Raw genomic sequence first — 22,143 nt, 5'->3', positions numbered from 1 at the left:
ACAGAAAGATGCAAATCTTAATTCTCATTTGGTTTTTACAGACAATGAAGCAACAGAGTGAAAAGGTTGACTCCACCCAGACCATCAGACAGCCCTGATTCTGGACCTGGGTCAGACCTGGGTCAGACATGAACCATGTTTCTGTCAAAAATGGAAATTAATTAAATTAAATTCAGAACTTGTGTTCAGGCTTCATTTAAGCTCCTCCCCAGGTGACGAGCCTGAAGGAGGAGGTGAAACGATGACTTTAACTTGGTGTCATTGTAAAAAATATGGTTTATCAGTGACACACACACACACACACGCACCTTTTCTATGTCATGGTTTGATGTTGGTGTTTCTGTAACTTTCCAAAGCGACAGTCAGCTACTCCCTGTACAGAGTAGTACTGCAAAATGTATGATGAGTCTTATTACACCCTATACAGTGGACTCATAGTATCCCACAATGCATGATGAAAATTAGTGTACAACCGATGGTCATTAACTAAGTAATATGAACCATCATGCATTGCGCTCACACTGAAGGAGAAGTGTCTGTTCCCAGTGAGCTGAGTTACTGTCCTGCTGCAGGAAGACTGATGTGGACACAACCTGTTTCTGTGGCCTGGTGGAAAAGAGGTTTTTTACATAAACACACAAACACAACTTCTCAGCTGTAGTTCTGACTAAAGACAAACAGTCTCTGTCAGTTTCTCCTCCTCCGGACCGGATCTGGGTAAAGAGTCCTGTCCGAGTCTGAGCCAACACAAACATCGCTTATCTCTATTATTTCATTGTGCTTTAGATTTGAGGCCGTCTGCAGCAGCTGAGATGCACTGAAGGTTTTGTTGGGTTTTTTTTACTGGGCTACAAAACAGGATGAGAAAAAAAATCCAGAGATTCTCAGTCTCCTCAAACGTTTCCACAAAAATGTTTTTATGGAGGATTTTGTATTTTTACATTTTCTATAAAACATATTTGGGTGTGAGTGTGGAACCTCAATTTTTATGCCTCCACATTGTTGAGGGTGGATATACTGACTGGACCCTGGTGGTCAAAGGTCAAAGGTCACTGTGACCTCACAAAACACATTTTCTGGCCATGAATTTGTTCATAATTCATACACTAATTATGACACAATTGAACTCAAATGTCTTACGGGATAAAGAAATGACAATTTATATCCAAAAGGTCAAAGGTCAACTTCACTGTGACATCATAATGTTCTGCACAAACATTTCTTCTGGCCATTATTTAGATGTGACCACATCTCCTGGAGCTCCGCCATGAGGTGGTGATTGTAGTTTTAATATTTTGGGCATCGTCTGACGTGTTTGTCAGGTAACCGTCAGATCCTGAAGCTCAGGTTCTGTGTTTCCTCTCAGCAGGAACAGCTCAGGTAGAGTCTGTTCAGTAGACGTGAAGCTCAGCAGCTGCTGAGCTCAGCTGGTACAGAGACTGTGGACACAGCAGCCTGGTTCTGTCCAAAGGTGAAACAATCACCTCTGAAGCTCATAAAGCTGATTCATGCTGTGTCTTCTTCATTTGGTCAAAACACACAAGTCACTGCTTCACGGAGGCTAATGTTTAATGTTCTGGACTATTTCTAGGCCAGGTAACTTCAGGAGTCACTGCTGCTTGTCTGACAGAGATGCACAGTCCGGTGAAATGGTGCCTGATATTAAACAAGATCTAACGGTTTAAGGGTCTGAAACATGAAGCATCAGCAGTGAAGAGCTGAGAGCTGCAGTTCCTCTAATGACCACCAGAGTCTGGCAACAGCAGTGAGTCAGTCCCCAGAGACTCCCATGTTAAAAAGTCCAACTTTACAGCAGAAAGAAACATGTTTACAGCCTGGTACAGAAACTGTTCTGGTCTCCAGAGATCATTTCCTCCTTCATGACACCTGTACGGCTGAATTTATACAACTCACTTGTTTACATTTTGTTAAGGACTAAAGTGATGGAGAATTGAGGGCGTGGCTAGTTGAGTGACAGGTGGGTGAGCCTGTGCTTGCCTCAAACTGGGGCCCCTCCTCTTTGACTATTTTTGGATAAGCCAGGAGGCAGGGGCGGAGTCAGGCACTGCCAAGATGGCGACAGAATATTTTTAACATGATTTTCCTTAATCTTTTATTTGTTTATGTTATTTATTAGTTTGTAACGTGGCTGACACAGTGTTAGTGGTTGTGCTAATGCTAACTCTGGCTCTCTGAATGACAAGGTTTCAGGTTTATATAGCCCCCCCCCCCCCAGGTTGACAGGATTGGTACAGACATGTTAACAATAAACACTTGATTTAATCAGTTAGCTTTAGCGCTGCTGACTATAGTTACCTTTAGACAGAACCAGGTTATTCATTTTTTATGCTAAGCTAAGCTAAACAGCTGCTGGTTTTGATTTAAATATATTTAAACTTTTTCTTTACAGAGAAACCAAGGCTTTTTATTTTCATCTTTATTTGCAGTTAAAACAGAAGCAGGTCGACAAATAAACCAACAAACTAAACAGAAACAACAGAAATGTGCTAAAACAGAATCTCAGGTTGTGTTACTGCAGCTTCATGGCTTTACCTGAACAGATGTTCACTTCATGATGAATCCAGAGCTTTTAAATAGAAACTGAGGAGTTTACACGTCAACACAAACTCATGTGAACAGGCACTTTGGGCAGGATGAAGACGGAGCTGAGCTACAGGTGAAGTTTCACAATAACACGATGAAATAACAGTAAAACAAATGTGACAGTACAAAGTAAATGAAGGTGGTTTTATTTCAAACAAAGGAAACAAACTGAAGCTTTGACCCTGATGGTTTTAAACACGAGCTCTCAGTAGAGACTGATCTGAGACGAGGCGGGAAACAAGGTGAGAACATTTCCTGTCGTATCCAACAGGCTCCGGGTCTGACGCCTCGCTCATGTTTGTGTCGGTGAGCAAATCAGACTGAAGCTGATGCTGCGTTCATGTCACGTCAGAGGTTCTGATTTGTAAACAGGATCCACATGAAGAGCGTGGAGTGACTTGAAAACCCAGAAACCCATGAACAGTCAGTAAAGACCCACATTCACCGTCTGTCCCGTCTCCACCGTCCTCTCTGTGACATGAACGCAGCATGAACGTAGATATCATCACAAACACTCACATGTGCTGAGAGCAGACACGAGACAAATAAACGACCTGAGTGAAGAACGATATGTGGAAAAATGTCTGTTTACTGTAAACCAGACACAATAAACCTTCAGGATCACCAGTGTGTAGATGAGTGAGCTCAGACGTGGGCGTCAACGTGGACAAAACTGCATTTCAAAATATAACTATGAGTTGATTTATAAAAGAAAATGGAACTGTTCTGACATCAGCTGATTTTACTCTGTTGTGTGATAATAAGACGAACGAGTTTCGAACAAAACCAGAGATCTGATGTTTCCTCAGGAATCCAGTGACTCGTGTTAATCATCATTAAAGAAACTGTGGATTGCTGCTGTAATTAGAAACATCAGACCCAGAGTCAGTCCCTGCATCACAACATATACATTGATACTGTGACGTTAAATTATATGATCATAATTTTATATCACAGTATCAATGCATGGGAAAGTAGTCTCAGACTTCTGGACCCCACTGTAGACCAGAGCACATTATTTCATCCATATTGGCCCCTCCCACCTGGACCCTGATCAGGTGCATCGCTTTCTTCTGCAGAGTTAAACAGAAACTTTGAAAATTCATCAGCAGCTTCTGTTTGATTTGCAGATGAGCTAAAAATGTTTGGAGACAAAATAACATCAACTCAAGGATTCAACAGCATCTCAGGTGTCACATACACTTTTACTGTGTAACGTACAGAACGCAGGTGAAATACGGTTCAGGTTTGATGCTGATGTTTAGAGCTGAGAGCTGAACTTCAGGACTTTAATGGGCTGAATTGGTTTGATTCCATCGACGATCAAAACCTCAGGAGTAAATGAGTAAATCTCATCAGAATTAGTGAGCCAATCAGCATGCAGCATGCTTGGACCAGGATCTAATAAAGCTGGTGATTGGCTGTTTGAGTGAGTGAAGAGGCCCAGCTGAAAAAATAAAGTTAAACTAACATCTGATCTGTGATGCGTGTTGTAATTTTCTTCTTGTTAATAAACGTTAGATACAATTTGAAAAAAATGATAAGTCACAGCATCGATAAGTGAGCGAGTGGATCCTGAGTTGAGGTTATTTGTCACACACACAGATGAAGCAGGTAAATCTGACGCCCGATCACCTGCTTGACTTCCCTGTTACACATGATGATGATGATGATGATGATGATGATGATGATGATGATGGTTTATTGTTGTTAAGATGCGACAATAATTTCAAACTAAAACTGGTAAAATACAAACATCTTCTTCCTGATACGCCCTCGGCTCCATCCACCAATCAGAGCTCATGTTTGTTCCAGTGACAGTAAACAGACCAAACGTGTGCGTCTGACTCACAGCAGCTGAAAGGTGTCACTTCCTGTCACCTGACTGAACTCAGAGACAAGATCCTCACCGCCGTCTCCACAGTCCCTGACGCGGCCTCATTTCTTCTTCTGCGCCTCCTGCAGCAGCTTCAGGGCGGCCGAGTTCTTTGGCTCCACCTTGAGGAGGCGGTTCAGGTCGTCCACGCAGGTGTTAACGTCCTGCGGGAGGGTAAAACACAGCTCACAGTGAAGACCAGGGAGACGCTATAATTTAAATGTAAAATAATAATAATCATGATACATCTTTTTACAATACTGTAGATTGAACTTGTCACTACACAAACAGGGATCAGGCTTGTGTTTTATTTTTTATTCTGACAGAAAATTAAATAAATAATAAATAAATCCTTAGAAAAGACAACAGCACTGTCATTATCTGCTCAGTGTTTACGTCCCCCACACTCAACATGCCCACAACACACTCAATAATTAAGCATGTCAAACATTAGCAATAATTAACACAGACGGTGCAATATTTCTTATGATTATGCTATTCTTGTAACATATTTTAATATCTACCTGTACATACTTTATTATTTTTTTCTCATGTTTTCGGTATTTGATATTTTTGCATTTTTGCATTTCCTGTATCCCAGGACACAGGAAGTGATGTTTGTTGGGTGGACTCTTTATCTATGGACAATTTGAAGCACATTTTCTATTTTAAACTGTTTTACAGTAGCTGAGGTGAACTTGTTGTCTTCTCTGTTGCACAAATGACTGTGTTCTTGCTGAAATGTGCATCATATTAATTCATTTACTCATGAACAGGTGTTTTCCCAGGTGAATATTACACCTTCTGTCTGTGAGTGATGAGCTCACATGAACAAACAACTTTCTCTTAACACCTGTGTTTATTTTCTGTCTGTCTCCATCTGCTCCTCCTCCTGGTTTAACAGGAACATGGTTCAGTTCCAAAAAGGTGAAGTCATGTGATTCTGTCCGCCAATCAGAATTCAGAAATATGTGAATCAAATCTGATTTCAGTTGAGGGATTCAATGTAATCTGATCAAACCACACCTGCACAGCTCCTCCACCCTGATGGAGCTGATTATATCAATTTTTCACTGTTTCACTTAAATAAATAAAACCTTTCACTTTCACCGCAGCAGACGGAGTCAGAAATATTTAATGTAACAGTGAAAAACCTCTGAATTGAAAACTAGTTTCAGAGGCTTTAATAAATAAAGCTGTGAGATAAACAACCCGTGTCTGACTGTACAGCTCAAACCTCCACACACAGACTGTACCCAGCCAGCGTGTCCTCTCTGTGAGTGGAATACTGATGAGAAAACATCACCAATTACCAAGGCAGGAAGTGCTTGTATTTTGCCATCCGGCCTGAAATCCTGCAGACGGGCTGGAGCTGGGGTCTGATTGCTCTGCGTGGGAACCAGAGACTGATGAACACTCACCTTGAGCTCCTTGTGAGCCTGAGCCCTCCTGTAGAGAGCCTTGATGTTGCTGCTGTCAATCACCAGAGCCTCGTCACAGTCTCTGACAGCGTCTGCGTACCGCTTCACCGACAGGTAACACAGCGCCCTGCACACACACACACACACACACACACACACACACACACACACACACACACACACACACACACACACACACACACACACACACACACACACACACACACACACACACACACACACACACACACACAGAGACAGTTATATATAAGAATTTCAATCATCAGTATCACAGCTAAAACCTTAAAGAAATATTTCTTATGTTGCTCTGATAAAATGACGATGATGCTGTTTACATATGAAAATCTTTTAATCTGAGCTGTTTCATTGTTTATTATTATAAATAGTGAAATAGTTGATTCTGCTCAGATTAAACTCACATACAGATGAACAGTTTTGTTTTTATCTCTATATCATGGGTGTTGCAGTAGAAAGTTTTAATACACTACACCGGTTTCCACAAGGAGGCACCAAGTGGTTCTTGGGCCTGTGGAGGTGGCTCCACCCACCACAGACAGAGGCTATGAGCACTTCCTGTCTTTGTTGCCAAACCGTCTTCACCTTGTTTTAGTCCGGGTGTCTCCCATGTGTCTCCAATGACAATGAGCTTTTTCTACACGTTTCTTAGTTGAGATTATGGTGAATTCAAATAGATATGAAAGCTAATTGATATTGTTGAAGCATTTATTTAATTCCTATGTGTAAATATTTATGATTTAAAGACCAGGTTCTTGATTTGTTTGGGCAAAAATATTTTATGTTTTTCTCCTGGAAATCAACACAACACTGATTACAACCCTTGTTTCCTGTTTTTGGCTCCAGTTACAACTTTGAAGTACAAAACAGAAATATTAGATGTAATTTATGGATCTAAAACAAATCCAGTCAGTCTGTAGATGTAAATGTTAAAAGCTGTTTATAAATGGATTTTGGTCCAGATGCTGCAGATTAAGTGTCGAGCTTTGTTGCTCCTATAATACCGATCTATAAAGGACTAATAAATTACTTAATAACCCTCAACTACTCCATCAATTACTTTTAAACCTTTTAAATGGGGCTGTATAAGAAAGTAGTGCCAACATGATTTTTTTTTTTTTTAAATAACTTAAACACAGAACACATCTTTACAAACACAACTCAGCGCTTGTATCTAATCAGGAAATTAAGACTTTTTGAGAAAAGTGTTTTAACTCTTAATATGTGCACATGGTTTGGGCCCCTGGGGTCTTGAAAAATTCATCTGTTCAATACTATTTATGCAACTGTAATTTACAATATATTTTCTTGAAGCAGGTTACTAAATGTGAAGGGATATTCTGATTGGCTGGCAGTTTAAACACAGGTGTGGGAGTGAGCAGCTGACCCACCGGTTGGTGTAGGTGGTGATCTCAGTGGGGTTGAGTTTGAGGCTCTGGCTGTACTTCTCTATGGCCTTCTGATGCTCTCCTTTCTTCACCAGAGCGTTGCCTTCTTCTTTCAGGGCCTGAGCTTTCTTTATGTCTTTATCACTGGGAGCTGAGGAGGATGTGACAGAGGAGACGGGAGAAAAGATGAGGTCAAAGAGGTGGAGAAGACTTCACACATTATTATACAGAGACGTCATTCCTAACTTAAATAAATCTGCTAAAAGAAACAAGGTCACTTTAGCTAAATAACATTGCACATCCAGGTCTGAGCAGAACCAGGAATCTCCTCACCAGGTTTGTGTGTCTGCCTGGTGCCGTTGTGCTGCGGGGCTGGGTTTTGTTTAGCAGTGTTGGCTGCAGTCTGCTGGCTCAGTTTCTCTCTGACAGACAGAGGAACCGTGGGGATGGGAGGAAGCTTCTCTCTCCACGAGGGGCCGTCTGCCTCTGTGAGCGCCTTCGTCATCCTGACAAACAAGTGTTACAGAGGTTTTCTCTCTTTCACTGAAGCAGCCAACAGAGACTCGACATCCTGTGAGTTTCCATCAACACAGAACTGCGTCTGGTGTTGGAGTCAGTTTTAAACAACACTCTCAGAATATCGAGCCCAACCAAAGATATTTAACAGATCTAATTTAGAACATTTAGTGCGTTTGTCAACATGAAACTTTCATGACAAGATGAACCAGCTACAGAAAATCACATGATTAATGTACATCATGTTTGTGATGTACATTAATCTGAGCTGAGGATTCCGAAGAAGAGAATCCTCTGATTCTTCTTGAAGAAGAGAAAAAAGCACCAGACACCAAACAACATGTCTCCAAGTCGTCTGGAAAATTCTCTACAGAGCTGATGACTCTGAAGATTCCTGTTGTTTATCTCGCCAGCCTCTGGTACTGACCTGTTGGTGCCGTCGTGAGCAGCTGCGATGTTGCAGTCGATCTGCAGAGCGGTCTTATAGTCTACGTAGGCCTGTCTGTACCGCTCCAGAGCTTCGTAGGCGGCGGCGCGACGCAGCAGAGACTTCACGTTGAACGGATACAGCTCCAGAGACCTGACACAGGACACGTCCGGACGACAGGTCAGAGCCACATCAGACTGGTTCTATTGGGTTTTTATTATGACTTTATTGTTTGACTTAAAGGCTAAAGCTGCAGCAACTTACATGTTGCAGTCTTTCACACATTCTCCACAGTTTCCATCCTTCAGGTAGGCGGCCGCACGGTTTGAGTACAAGATCCCCAGATCCTCTGGATTCTTTTTACCTTCACAAGAAAGCAGAGTGTTGAAGACGAGAGCGAGAGAGAGAGAGAGAGAGAGAGAGACAGACTGTCTGAAGGGTCGGGACACCCACATTACACAAGAGAGAAACTGGAGGACACTGGGAGGTCTGTGGACGAACTGGGAGACGAGTTCCTGTCTCTTGATACTTTATCGTCCACACATGTATTTTCCTCAGAGTTTTAAAGCTGCAGACCACTACAGAAGAAAACTGTGTGCCACGTACAAATGTTTTAACACAAAATACGACAGGATGTGTGCAGGACTTTGGTATTTTTGTCTGTAATATTGACACCGTAATATTCACAAATACTGACACTCTCCGTCCTCAGGTGATAGTTGAGGTACTTACTGGACTTCTCCAGCTCTTTGATGGCCTGGCTGTACAGGCTGGTGGCCTCTCCGTACTGACCCGTCTTGAAACACTCATTTCCAGCTTGTTTCAGCTCAGTCCAGGACCGGGACTTCTGTTTCTGAGGCATCTCTGCTTTTAAGCCGTTATCTAAAAAGAAGAAACACTGAGTTAAAGTCTGTGCATGAAGGATCCAGACATTTATCAGAGGAAACTTCAAACACCTCCTCTACACTGCAGACACGATGTTGACCCTCTGCCTCCTTGTGCAGTGACTGGATGAGTTTCAATTGTTTAATAAAGTGTTTTCCCTGGTACCAAATTATGCACCTGAGTTAAGAAATTGAAATCTTCCACCAGCTTTCATACACTTTTAAATTCGCAGGCCAAAGCTGTGTTGGTTAAATCTTGTCAGTGAGGCCGAAGGAGCTGATAAAACATGTGGGATTCACCATTTTCACTTTCGCTTTCCTGACAGTGAGGCGGCCAAACTCTGAGTATCTACTGACACCAAGTGCAATTATAACACCAGCGCTTTCCTTTTCCCAAATTCAGTATCTGCACACAGTCACCTGACTGCATGGAGCTCACTGGGATCATTCTTATGTTAATCAATACAAGCCTGTAACAGTTTTCAGAGGCAAACTCTTGTTGGATCAATGCATCCAAAGTGACCAACAAAAGCAGGAAAGCAATAACATCTAACACATATCAAAGCCTGTGCACAATAAAATGTGAGTATGTACATATTCAAATAACTCTGTTGGACTTGAATAAAAGTAGAACCACTCACATGAACTACAACTGTGTCAAACGTTGTGTCCAACAAATCAGAGCTGGTCCATAGAAAATCAAGCAGCAAATATTTTAATGATCAATTAACTGTTTTGGTCCAAACTTCTGCCGGTTAAAGGTTCTCAAACGCGATGAGAAAGACGACCTCCAGCTTTTCTTTGTCAAATCTGATTGTAAGCTGAATATTTTGGGATCGAGCTGAGTGGAAACATCATCTTAGGCTTTGGAGAATTATAGAGGACACATTTCACTATTCTCCGACTTAAAATAGACAAAAATTAATCCTTTGAGAGACTAATGAGCAGATTAACTGATGATAAAAATAATTGTTAGTTGCAGGCCAGAACAGAGACAGTGTGCTCTGGATCACACTGTGCTTCACGGTGCTGTAACCAGAAGACAGCTGGTGATAAGATGGACTCCTTCTGAAATATGGCAATGACACGTTTAGGATCCTGTCAGGGGTCAGTTTACCTCTGCCATTTTATATCTATATATGCTTATACCATATATTATCATTAGCTGTACTTTTAGAGCCTGCAGTTGTTTATAATATTCAGTAAACAGTCAACTCCTTTCTTCAACAAAACCCTGACCCCTGTATCCTTAATGTAAGCAGTTGTATTGACCTTCATTCACTTTAGCGCCCTGATAGAGTCACTGTAAATAATAATTAATACTGTTCAGCCACATAATTCACCGGTGTTTGTCTTATGGTCCTGGCTGATTATCCACACACTCGCTCATCCGCAGCGTACGTTAGCTAAACAGTTGTAGCAGCCCGGCGGCTAGCTGCTAACAGCTCCTGTCCTATCCTATTCCTAACTAACAATACACGTTTACCTGAAAAAAGACAGACACACCTGGACCACGTCCCCGCCTTGTCTTTCGTCTGGAGCAGAGTTAGCTGAGTTAGCTGAGTTAGCAGAGTTAGCTGAGTTAGCTGAGTTAGCAGAGTTAGCTGAGTTAGCTGAGTTAGCTGAGTTAGCTCGCTAGCTAAGTTCTGCCAACTCAAGTGGCGTTCAAGTGCTGTTTTAAGCTAAGCTACGTTAGCAGCGGGCTAACCACACTTTCCACTGCCAACAGTCTTTAAAATACGAGGCGCTTCTCACCGGCGGCTCGCTCTGAGTTAAAGACGCCGGGAGGAAGTCCTCCTCCTCACGGTGCTAACGCTGGAAACGTCCGGGCGACTACCGGCTCCTGAACCCGACCTGTCCGCCGCTAACACTCACATCGCTCCGAGGACGAGCCGCTGCTGCTGCTTCAGACCCGCGCTGCTCTTATGTCTAACCGGGGGTCTAATGTGGAGGGGGGGGGGCGACTTACCAGCTGGCTCCAGGAAGTTCTCCGGGGGGGTGTGTGTGTGTGTATGTGTGTGTGTGTGTGTGTGTGTGTTGGAGGGGGTGGGGGGGGGGGGTGGGGGGGGGGGGGGGCGGCTCTACTGTATCAGTTTCGCTTCTTTTGTACGCTGCGTTCACGTACTGTGGAAAGTGTAGGACTTTTCGGCGCTCAGTGCTCAGCCACATTGTATTGTGACATGAGACATTCATTATGTAAATGTATGTATATCCTTATGTAAATAAAAGTGGCAATAAAACAAATTACACAATAAATGCTACATTACAAGTAGAAGTCCTGTATTCAAAATGTTCCTTCAAGTAAAAATAGTGTAATACAGTAATGATGTATTTATTTTAGCTTCCTGTGCAGAACCGTATAATTTGGTATTGATTATTATATTTGGTACTGATATAGGGATTATAGGGGATGGATGGTGATCAGTGATAGACACTGCCCATCTGAGGAAAAGGCAGTATGTGGAGATTCAGAGGCTTATAACGATAATATGAGGCTGCAGCTTTAAGTCCCAAGAACCTGCTCCAGCTAAATGAGTGTAAATGTAGGTGCACCCAAGTGAAATGAAATCTGATATATACATATATGTGTAGGTTAGCTGATTCTGCATTAACCAACCCTGAATGACTTTGTCAGGTCCTCTTCTTGAATGTGGAGCCGCTGGTGTTGCAGCCAAAATGCAAATGTCTGAGTGTTGAGGAATGCTGTTGATTTGACGCCATGTGGATTTCTTTGTTTTTGTTCCCATCTGTGTTCTTAATAAAGATTCAATTTGATTATAAAATAGCACAACCTTGAGGCTTTTACTCAGATGAACCTGGAGGAGGGATCTCCACGACAAGGCACCTAAATACAGCTGCTGCTTTACTTTAGGAGTGAAAACTGGTTTCTACCATCTTTTCCACACCACACAACACGATGCCACAGGCTACTCCACCCTACACCACAATAGACCCTACACTACGCCCCAATCAACACCACAGTACGCCACCCTTCACGACACAACAGTGCACCACACCACCAATAATACCCCACCACACCACACATATGACCACACACTACACCAGATATTCGTGTTCTTGTGTGCCGAAATATCTAAACCAGCCACTAGAGGGAAGTGCTCAGTCACACCAGTGACAGTAAGATTTACAAGGGGTTGGACCACAAACGATATAATCAGCATGTACACAGTCTAATGCAATCCACTGGTCCTGCAGCAAATACCCACATGTCATAAATAAAAGTATCAGATATTATCCCAATCTTTATTTTCAAAGGGTTTAAGTCCTTAAAATAAAAACTATAGCTGCACTGCTGCTCCCAGGAAGACGTTCAGACCTTAATAAACACACTGTTCCTCTGAACACTTCCATGATGATGCTCCATTTATACTTGAACCAGTGACCTTACAATATCAATAGAAATCATGAAAACTAATATACTCTAATAGGATTAAATTGAACTATCACTAAGGTATATTTTGCATTCATTTCATTAATTCAGAATCATGGTTTGTTTTTGCTGTAAAGCAAAGCAAATGTCAGTCGTACTCAATATGATGCAGATATAGACGTAAACGGATGTAAATACAGGCGTAGCATGTTTAGCAATAAGCCCAAATAGGCCACAAATCAAATTTAACTCATACTAGAAATAGAAAAATAGAAATGAATTTGCCTCATGAATGGGGAGGTGTTGTTACCATTAACTTCACAGTTAAATTAACACATTTGTGTTTCATATTTTCAAGTTGAAATTTGTGTTGTCAGGTCGTCAAAGAACAACTATTCACAGCTTTTTGTTGTTTTAAAAAAAGAAGGAAAGAAAAACTCCAGAGTCTGTTGATTCGTTTTTATTGTGTTTGTGGAAGCAACAGCAGAAAAGTAACTTAAGGAAACTTCAACCAAACAACAACATCTGTAGAAGAAGATTATTAGTTTACCTGCATCAATCATCAAGCTAATTTTCAGAAGAGATCTCAAGTATAAAAAAACACCACTTACAGGATATCCCTAAAATGATCAGCAAAACTACAATATTTTTATATTCTTATTATCTCACCACAGGTTATATGAGCATAGAAAATAAAACAGCAGTCGACTGCAGTGTTTGTTAAAGGCCCCGTACTGCTGAGTCCTTCTAAAGCCTCAGTCCCAGAGTGACAGTTTACTAACAATCAGACGACAGCAAACACACTGAAATATTTATACAGTGTTAATTATATTAGAAAGAACAACCCCCAACGCTAATTCCACCATATGTTGCATGTTTAGATATAGATGATTTTATTTTTCCATTATTCTGAGTAAAGGTTAGTAATTAAAAACCCCTCACACACAGAGATACCTGTAAAATCACAGCTAAACTGTAGACCTGTGTAAATATGCTGCGTGTGTACGAGCATGTGATACGTCAGCAGGATTAGTGTGTGATTGTGCATAGTGCTGCACACACACTGTGTATGTGTGTGTGTGTGTGTGTGTGTGTGTGTGTGTGTGTGTGTGTGTGTGTGTGTGTGTGTGCTCTCAGTGTGTGCTGTATCTGGTGTTATCTCTGGTCTCAGTTGTCTTTATCAGCAGCTTTGGAGCAGGAGAGCTGCTGTTACTGTGGTAGCCATTAGTACTTTTAGTACCTGGAGAAAGAGAGAGATGCAGGAAGGAAGGAAGGAAGGAAGGAAGGAAGGAAGATGAACAGAAAAAACAAACAGAAGTGAAAAAACAAAGATGGAGAGTTGAGACAATGAAAGTGTAAAACATATGAAACCAGTTGATGAGTGTTTCTGTTTCTGAGTATTTAAACGGTCAAATATCATGACTTCAGTTTCAGTTTCATTTCTTTAAAAATTACCTCCAGAATACGGGAGTGGACAAAACCACAGTGTTTGGTTCTGATCTGATACCGAGTCGTCCCCGGGTCAGATGTTGTATAATGTAAGAATAACAAGATTCTGACGACCACTTAGTGATTTTACAACATTAAGCATTTCCTCTACTATTCTCTGTTAATTACTTCATCTCATGGAAATGAGAAAAATTAAATAAATGATTTCCCTGAAGCCCGAGGTGACGTCTTCCAATGTCTTGTTTTTGTACAACCAACATTTTAAAAACCTAAAGATATTCAGTTTCCTGTCACAAAGAAAAACCAGCCTTAACTCAGAAATGTTTTCACTTGAAAAACGACCCAAATTGATTATCAAATTAGTTTCTGAATTAAAGTATCATTAATTCTTACGGTATAATTTAATTCAGGCACCAGATTTACTTGGTTGTCCTGGTCATTATTAAAGCTGTTTGCTTCAGCTTCCAAATAAATTCCCCAAAAGCCTGATAATTACAAAAGTCTTGTTCTATCGGATCATAAATGAGAATAAAGATAGAGGGAGATGACACGTAGTAAAGTCTCCAGCCAGTTTGATCCAGATGTTATATGATGCGTCTTAGACATTCAGAAAGGCTTAATTATGCAAGAAAAAAAAATACATCCAATTTTAGATCGTAGAGAAAAATCAAACACTGGAATAAAAACAGGGAACTTATCAATGCAAAAACACCCAGTTCATCAGAAACCTACTATCTGAGTTCAAAGACGACTATTCTGCATTTGCAGTTTCATAAGCGTGATATTCATGTGACCCAGTGTAAAGCGACTGTGGTGGGAAGGTGTTTAAACGTCTCCACGGCTCCTCCCAGCTGAGCTTGTTACTTACTGTAGTTGGAGACGGCCTGAATGTTGAGGATGGACTGCTGTCCAAGTCTGCAGAAGAGACGGACGCTAGTTGGTTTGTTGTACTGAAGGTACAGACATAGTCACATTGTGTTCTCCCCTCCTCTCACCTGTCCTCCTCTCCCTCCAGCAGCTTCCTGTAGGTGGCGATCTCGATGTCCAGAGCCAGTTTCAGGTTCATCAGGTCCTGCAGATGAAGTTGGATTTTTAGATCAGTGTGACTCCACATGACACAGAGCGTCTTCATTTTGAGGAGACTATCGTGCTCTTTTCTGTCCTTTTGGTCTCTGCCCATAACTTCTCCTCCCTTACCTGTCTCCCTCCATCACTCACCTGGTACTCTCGGAGCTGTCTGGCCATGTCCTGTTTGGCTCTCTGCAGCGCGTCCTCCAGGTCTCTGGTCCGGGCCTTGGCTTCTTTCACGGCCAGCTCTCCACGCTCCTCTGCCTCAGCCAGCTGGTTCTCCAGACTGCCACGCTGAGGGTGTAGCAGGGGAGCGGTGGTGGAGGACAGGGACAAGAAATCATCCGATGTGGATCTGAATAATCTGGTAAATGACGTTCTGCTGGGCTGAGTATTGCCTGTAACTATACCTGAGCTTTTACAGCCTCTATCTCGCTCTGCAGTCGGCTGATCAGTCGGTTGACCTCGCCCACTTCTCCCTTCACTATGCGGAGCTCGTCTCCAAACTGGCTGGCCTGCACCGACATCTGGTCGAACTACAGAGGCCCACAGACGAGATTCATTTAATAAGCTTCAAAAATGACAGCGAATTCTGAAAATCACAGGGATAGGTTTTGATGATACTCAGAGAAAGTGAGAAAATACAGTACCTGATACTTATTATTTGCAATATTTTTTTGGCCACTTGGGGGCAGAATAAGTTGCAATCACATCATTGACGTATCATCACCTTTTATGTTGATATAATGAACCTAGAAATTCGTTTTTTTTCCAGCAGTTACAGAGCAACACGATGATTCATGTGGAGTGATGTCTGTGTCACCTGATGAATCTCAGTCCAGTGTTCCCTTCATTCTAGCTCTGTGTGGGTGTCCTTCAGCCCCTGAGGGAAATATCTGGCTCCACTCGCTGCTCTCTCAATGTTTCTGTCTGCTGTTTGCTGCTGAGCAGGTTGTGCACGGTGGCTTTTTACAGCTGAAAACACTATAAGTTTTGGATTTCGCTTTGAAATACCAACTGTCCCCTCCAGAGGTGAGATCCAGTACATCAAGTCTGTAAAGTCTCTACTACAGCCAACTGTGGAGATGTATTTTTGCTTTAATATAGATTTTTTCTTGGTACATATCAGGATTGTGGACTGTTCCTGTCCCCTCGTCCTCACCTTGCTCTTGTACCAGGCCTCCGCCTCCTCTCGACTACGGGCTGCGATCTCCTCGTACTGGGCTTTGACCTCTGCTACGATCTGCTCCATGTTCAGGCTGCGACTGTTGTCCATCTGCACCACCACTGACGTGTCTTTGATGCTGGCCTGCAGCTCACGCAGCTCCTGGTCAGGGAATAGAACAGAAGTGAGACACAATATACAGTAATCCTGTATCCACCAGTCACAAACAAATATAAATTACATTTGGCACAATACAATCGATTTCAGGCTTGAAAGAGTCCGTTTAAATTTTGTTTCATAAGCTCTCTGATCAAACTAGATATTGTTGCTTCAAATAGATACAAAGATATGTTGAAGATAACATTATGATGTGACTTTTAAGATGTAAGATGAAATATATAAAATTGTGTCAGAATGAATTGATGCTTCAAATTATTCAACTTGGACTATTATTAGTTAACAATACCATTACAGTAGCGCTGTCACTTGCATTAGATGTCACTGCTTCCTACTTCCCAAGCTAAACCTTTAAAGGAGCTATTTGTAGGTTTTGCTATCGCTTCATAACCAACGTTAGCATTAGCAACTGTCTACTTAACAGTCTCGGAAAGAGCTTCAGGCATTGTTGTGTTTACAAGACAAGAGGTTATAATGCGTTCTTCTTCAGGGCTGCCTGGAGGCTACAGTGACTCGGTATCGGAAAGTGACGAGTCAGTCTGAATTGCCGGGACAAGCTAGTTAGCATGCTAACTTCAGTAGAAGAAAAGAAGTGATATAAATAGACGCAAATCAAGTGGGTTCCTTTCCACCACTGGTTACAAAGATAAAACACAAGGAAATGAAGCAACAGTTAAATAATTTGAAATAAAAGATGCAGCGTAAGGAAACACTGCAAATAAAGAAATCCTGAAAGTCTCACACAACTTAACAGGGGACGCAAACTGATGAACAAGCTAATATTTAGTGAGAGGATAACGTTATGTGTAAATCGCAGCAGTAACAGGCTCGTGCTGTCAAGTTTTAACAGTAAAATAATCACTGGCAGCTTGTTCTGATATGTTCCTATGAAGCTACAGTGCTGTTGCAATAATAAGAAACTTTCACTGTGTCTGTAACTGTAACTAGTCGAGGTTTCTAAGAAGCCTGACAATAGGTAACAGCAACAACAACGCAGATTTCTGTTGACTAAAATTATCCAGAAGATTTCCAGGGACAGTTCATGTTCGAGGTCGATGACACTGAGTCAGAACAATGAACCAACACCGGAGGAGAAAAAACAGCTGAGCCTCTCTCACCATGTCACCGTTTCAGAGCACGAGAACGTTTCTGTACCTCATCATAGACGTTCCGCAGGAAGTTGATTTCGTCGGTCAGAGCTCCCACTTTATCCTCCAGATCTGCCTTCACCAGGTAGGCTGAGTCTACATCCTGAACACACACACGGACACAGAGACCATATACACTGATGACAGTCTACAGCCGTCTCAGAGCTGCTAGCTCTCTGACACTGTACTGAAACACAGAGGGAGGGTCATCACTCTGCAGGTATTTACTCATAAACCAGAGTATTGGGCAAATTCAATTCAAGTCACTTTCATTTTTATAGTCCAGAATCAAAAAATTGTAAATGTACTTAAAGAGGCTTTACAGTCTCCAGCACGAACACTTTCTGTCCTTAAACCCTCAAGGAAAAACTCACTTAAAAAACCTTTAACAGGGAAAAAGTGGAAGACACCTCAGGTAGAGCAGCAGAGGAGGGATCCTTCTTCCATGACTGAGAGCAGGGTCGACAAAGTTATTACGTTTCATCCTGAGGGGAACAAGAATGTCTGCACCGAAGTTACTGCCGATGCATCCAATAGCTGTTGAGATATTTCTGGACCAAGGTGACGGACCGACAGAGACTGACACTGCCAACCCTAAAGGCCTGCAGCTATAGTGTGGTTAAAAACACTGTGAGAGATTGTACAATAATCAAGTGCTATTTCTTATTGTTTCAGCCCAATACTGTCACATATCAAACCATGTGCAGGATTCATGTGTCTGAGGTCCAGTTATCCAGTCAAGGTTCTGGTCTCAGTCATTCACACAAGTCTCAAGGTGGAGAAATGGGCAGGTTATAAAAGGCAGACACGGTTCCTGCATAAGGTCCTGTTGATTTTTTTCCCACAGTCAATTATGTACTGTTCAAAGATTTCCTGCTCTTGGAGGAAATGCTCCAGGATGAATCATCAGGATGAACAATGAGCAGCTGCAGCTGATGAGGAGATTCTGGTTCATCAAAAAATAAAGAAACAGTCATGGGGTTTTCAGATAACAGCTTCAGAAGAGAACTCAACCAAGTGAGAGACCGTGGTAAAGTAAGAAGCACACAGGCAGCCAGCTTCAGATCCTTCTAGGTCACTAATGCTGGAGGGAGGTTACAGTGATTTGAGCCATCAGGGTAGAAAAACAGGTCCCTTAAAGGGAGATTCAAGTTATTTATTATTATTATTATTACTTATTTCAAGTGTAAAAAAGAGATGGTTGCCTTGTTGGTTATCACTGTGTCCCTTTGCATGATTTTGTTCCTAGTAGAAAATCTCTTCACTACCTTGAGGACTAAGGGATAAGGACAATAGAGTGGTTCATCTTACCCACCACACCTGTGATGTATGACTGAATATGAATGAACGTGTGTGTGTGTGTGTGTGTGTGCTGACCTTCTTTAGGATAACAAAGTCATTCTCCAGGTTGTTTCTCTTGTTAATCTCGTCCTCATATCTGTGGCAGGGACAGGACAGTGGGACACAAATCTGATTCACCGGGATGTTACAGAAATCAAGTCTCGGCTCGGTGCCGCGGTGACGTCACTTACTTGTGTTTATAGTCCTCCACCAGGCCCTGCATGTTCCTCAGCTCCCCGTCCAGTTTGGTCTTGTCGTTGTTGACCAGGTCCATCTGGCGCCTCAGACCCGCCATGTAGGCCTCGAACAGGGGCTCCACGTTGGAGCGGCCCACCCCCTGGCCCTGCAGCAGCTCCAGTTTTGTCTCAAGCATCTTATTCTGCTGCTCCAGGAAACGCACCTGAATAATGGAGGTGGGACAGAAAGAGGTAGAAAGTGCAGGTAACATAAGATGAAGTATCTCCTAGGATGATGCAACTTTTGTGTTTAGATCGGTCCGTTTGTCAGCTGACTAACCAGTGGTTTGACCAAATACCTTTTAAAAACTGGCTGCAGAAAGAAGAGCAGTGACCACTGAGCTTCAGAGCAAACAGAGATATTTTTCACAATTTTCTAACATTTCATAACATTTTTTACGAAATAACTCGTTGATTAATTGAGGAAATAACCAAGAAATAACAAATAATGAAAATAATAATAAGTTGCACTCCTAGAATAATTTCCTTCTTCGGATAAACAGAGGTCCACTTTCCAGCAGATAACTAACCAGGGTCAATGTCAACCCTGTACTCAAGCTTGTATCTGCACAGCTCCAGTTTCCTGCCTGCGGCCGGGTATAACCACCACCTATTATACCTTCTCCTCCTGACACAAAGCCTGTGTTCTGTTCAGGGCAGGGTGATCTCCCTCTGATACACAACCACACCACGTCTGACCTGATTTATCAGGTTACAACCAAACTCAAAGGGGTGGAAATGGGACAGATAGCTTAAATATCCAGTGGCACCTATTTCAGGGTTTAAATGGCTGTTTAAATCCCAGATACATTCACTGAGTGTTTGCCTTTTTTAAGGTTTTGAGTCTCTGAGTTACAGTTAAGATCTAAGTGGGGATTGTATCAGTAAATACTTTCTTATTTCTTTGGGTCATTGATTTAAATTGGGTCATCATCCTGTAACTAACACAACTTTGTCTGTCTGTTGCATCAGACTGATTATTTCTCTGCATGAAGGAAGCTGCTCCAACAATCATACCAGGACTTATCGAAGATTTAAACCGACCTTCCAGATCCAGATTATATCAGTAAAGGTTTGACCTCTTTGTGGTGCATTTAAGCAGCAGTCAAATGGTTAAAAAAAAAAGAGGTTAATTCGTGCATTTGGACGAATGGACCTCTGTCCAGCACAGCACTCTGTCTCTTTACTGCCGAGGTGTATCTCCACTGATGTGAGACGCCAACAAAGCCTCCATTGTGAGGGTGCGTTACCCACTCCGTGAGAAAGTGGAGATGTTCCCTAAGTAGGGTATCGATGTCCAACATGATCACAGAGCCGCTCGCTCCCTCGCTGGGAGATGTGTGCAGCCTGTGTTCTTCAGGAGCTGCAGTATAACACCCAGTATTTTACTGTTACTGTCGTCCTGATGTCTGTTCTGTTCTGTTTTGTTTGATTTTATTCTCCCATACTTTAAATCAGAGATAAAAAGTGCAGATTTTGAGCTTTAATTTGATTCAACATCCAACCAATGCACATTGCAGGGATTGTTCAGCTGTTATTGTCCTGCTGCATTATTAAGAAACAGGAGGTTTTAAAACAGCTACAATGGCTCCACTGTTCTTCTAATATGTGAAGGTACCTACACAGGTGTGTTCATTTATTCTAATTAGGCCTCTGCTTCGTTTGATGGTGGGAGCAGCAGCTGTGAGCCGGGAATAAAATCACCTGTGTGGGTTTATGACGCATGTGAAGGCAGAAATTAATCCTCCATCAGAAGATATATTTATGGTTTTAAGAACCAAAAACCATCTCAGTGTAGTTTAACTTCTCTCAGGCTTCTCTCTGCAGTAACAACAGGTCAGTCGGCCAATCAGAAGAGAGGCTCTGAGACTCTCACAGTAAAACTCCTGACTGTATTAAGTTGATTTTATTACAAATTAATCCAACTTTTTGTTTGTAAGAGATCAAATGTTTTATTTCTTTGATGCCTTTCAAAGGATTTAACCGCAGGATATAAAACATTTCAAGTTGAGGCAGAAACAGATCGATTAGTCGTTTGATCTATAGCTGACGTGTTAGACCGATACTGACGATAACCTTCATGTATTAGCTTGTGTTACATACACACGTGATAATATGATAATATTGTGATGGCAGATGTTTGGCCTCACGGATCTTTTAGTACGGTTTTGTACAGTTATGGTGACAAACCAATTATTGATTGATTTATTTCAAATTTTCTATAGAAATAACGATATGGATTATTTTTGCCACGATAACCACAAAGTGAAAATTTGGTATTGCAACAGCCCTAATCTGCACATCAGAAAATTTTTTAAATCACAATTTCCTAAAGGCCAAAGTGATGTTTTCCTGTCCACTGAACAGTCTAACACCCCAAGGGATTCATTCTGGAGTAATAAACAACAGGTACAGTTAATATTCTCTAACTGTTTCATCTCTACTCCCTTTACCTTATCAATGAAGCTGGCGAAGCGGTTGTTGAGGCTCTTGATCTGCTCCTTCTCGTGGGCTCGGCTCATGGACAGGCTGGGGTCGATCTCCAGGTTGAGGGGGGCCAGCAGGCTCTTGTTGACTGACAGGGACGCCAGCGGGGTGCCCAGGCCGTGGTGATGCCCGTTGGTGCCTGTGTACAGAGAGCTGCTGCTCAGGGAGACGCCGGTGAAACCCCCCTGACCTGCACCGAAGCCGCTCAGCCTCCTGGATCCACTGCTGCTCCGGACAGAGTTACTGGAGCTGATTCGCTTGGTACGACTCAGACTCATGGTGGAGAGAGAGATGGAGGGATGCAGACGGAGAAGACTTGCAGGTGCAGAAACTAAATGACTGAGTCAATGAGTGAATGAGAAGTAAAACAGGTGAGTATAAGGTGTCTGCCCACAGAGAAGGGGCTCAGGTGTCTCGTGGCCTTTTAAACCTCCCCAGGGTGGAGTCAGAACAGGAGGAGAGGAGCTGGAGCTGTGGTGTCAGATGGCCTGTGTTTCAGGTTACCTGTTCTTTTTTAGGTTTGCACAAA

The 22,143-nt window shown here is 42.2% G+C and overlaps 2 protein-coding genes across 8 annotated transcripts; both read right to left on the bottom strand.

The window, feature by feature from the left end:
- Positions 1 to 2,421: 2,421 nt before the first annotated feature.
- Positions 2,422 to 11,270, bottom strand: tomm34 (translocase of outer mitochondrial membrane 34). 6 transcript variants are annotated; one of them, XM_071493748.1, is made up of 8 exons: positions 10,908 to 11,270; positions 9,001 to 9,150; positions 8,533 to 8,632; positions 8,269 to 8,421; positions 7,659 to 7,831; positions 7,329 to 7,476; positions 5,902 to 6,028; positions 2,422 to 4,644 (listed from the first exon to the last, which is right to left on the bottom strand). In XM_071493748.1, exons 2-8 carry the CDS (start codon positions 9,128 to 9,130, stop codon positions 4,543 to 4,545), a joined length of 933 nt encoding a protein of 310 aa, XP_071349849.1. In that variant the 5' UTR covers positions 9,131 to 9,150; positions 10,908 to 11,270; the 3' UTR covers positions 2,422 to 4,542. The 6 variants fall into 6 exon arrangements, with proteins under 6 accessions (XP_071349849.1, XP_071349853.1, XP_071349852.1 ...); XM_071493752.1 differs by having other exon boundaries at positions 11,122 to 11,140; XM_071493751.1 differs by having other exon boundaries at positions 11,028 to 11,080.
- A 1,717-nt stretch (positions 11,271 to 12,987) lies between these two features.
- LOC139630372 (intermediate filament protein ON3) lies at positions 12,988 to 22,083 on the bottom strand. 2 transcript variants are annotated; one of them, XM_071493743.1, is made up of 11 exons: positions 21,581 to 22,083; positions 19,083 to 19,291; positions 18,928 to 18,988; positions 17,558 to 17,653; positions 16,223 to 16,387; positions 15,471 to 15,596; positions 15,211 to 15,354; positions 14,988 to 15,064; positions 14,861 to 14,907; positions 13,674 to 13,783; positions 12,988 to 13,629 (listed from the first exon to the last, which is right to left on the bottom strand). In XM_071493743.1, the coding sequence occupies exons 1-10, from the start codon at positions 21,890 to 21,892 to the stop codon at positions 13,677 to 13,679; spliced, it is 1,344 nt and encodes a 447-aa protein (XP_071349844.1). In that variant the 5' UTR covers positions 21,893 to 22,083; the 3' UTR covers positions 12,988 to 13,629; positions 13,674 to 13,676. The 2 variants fall into 2 exon arrangements, with proteins under 2 accessions (XP_071349844.1, XP_071349843.1); XM_071493742.1 differs by having other exon boundaries at positions 12,988 to 13,783; positions 21,581 to 22,081.
- Positions 22,084 to 22,143: the final 60 nt, after the last annotated feature.

Source organism: Trachinotus anak, unplaced genomic scaffold (genome assembly GCF_046630095.1).
Source record: "Trachinotus anak isolate AG129_WGS33_773 ecotype Australia unplaced genomic scaffold, CSIRO_AGI_Tana_v1 ptg000013l, whole genome shotgun sequence".
In the NCBI taxonomy this organism is placed as follows: Eukaryota; Metazoa; Chordata; class Actinopteri; order Carangiformes; family Carangidae; genus Trachinotus; species Trachinotus anak.
The sequence above is the reverse complement of the archived record's forward strand: the minus strand, read 5'-3'. Positions and strand labels throughout refer to the sequence as shown.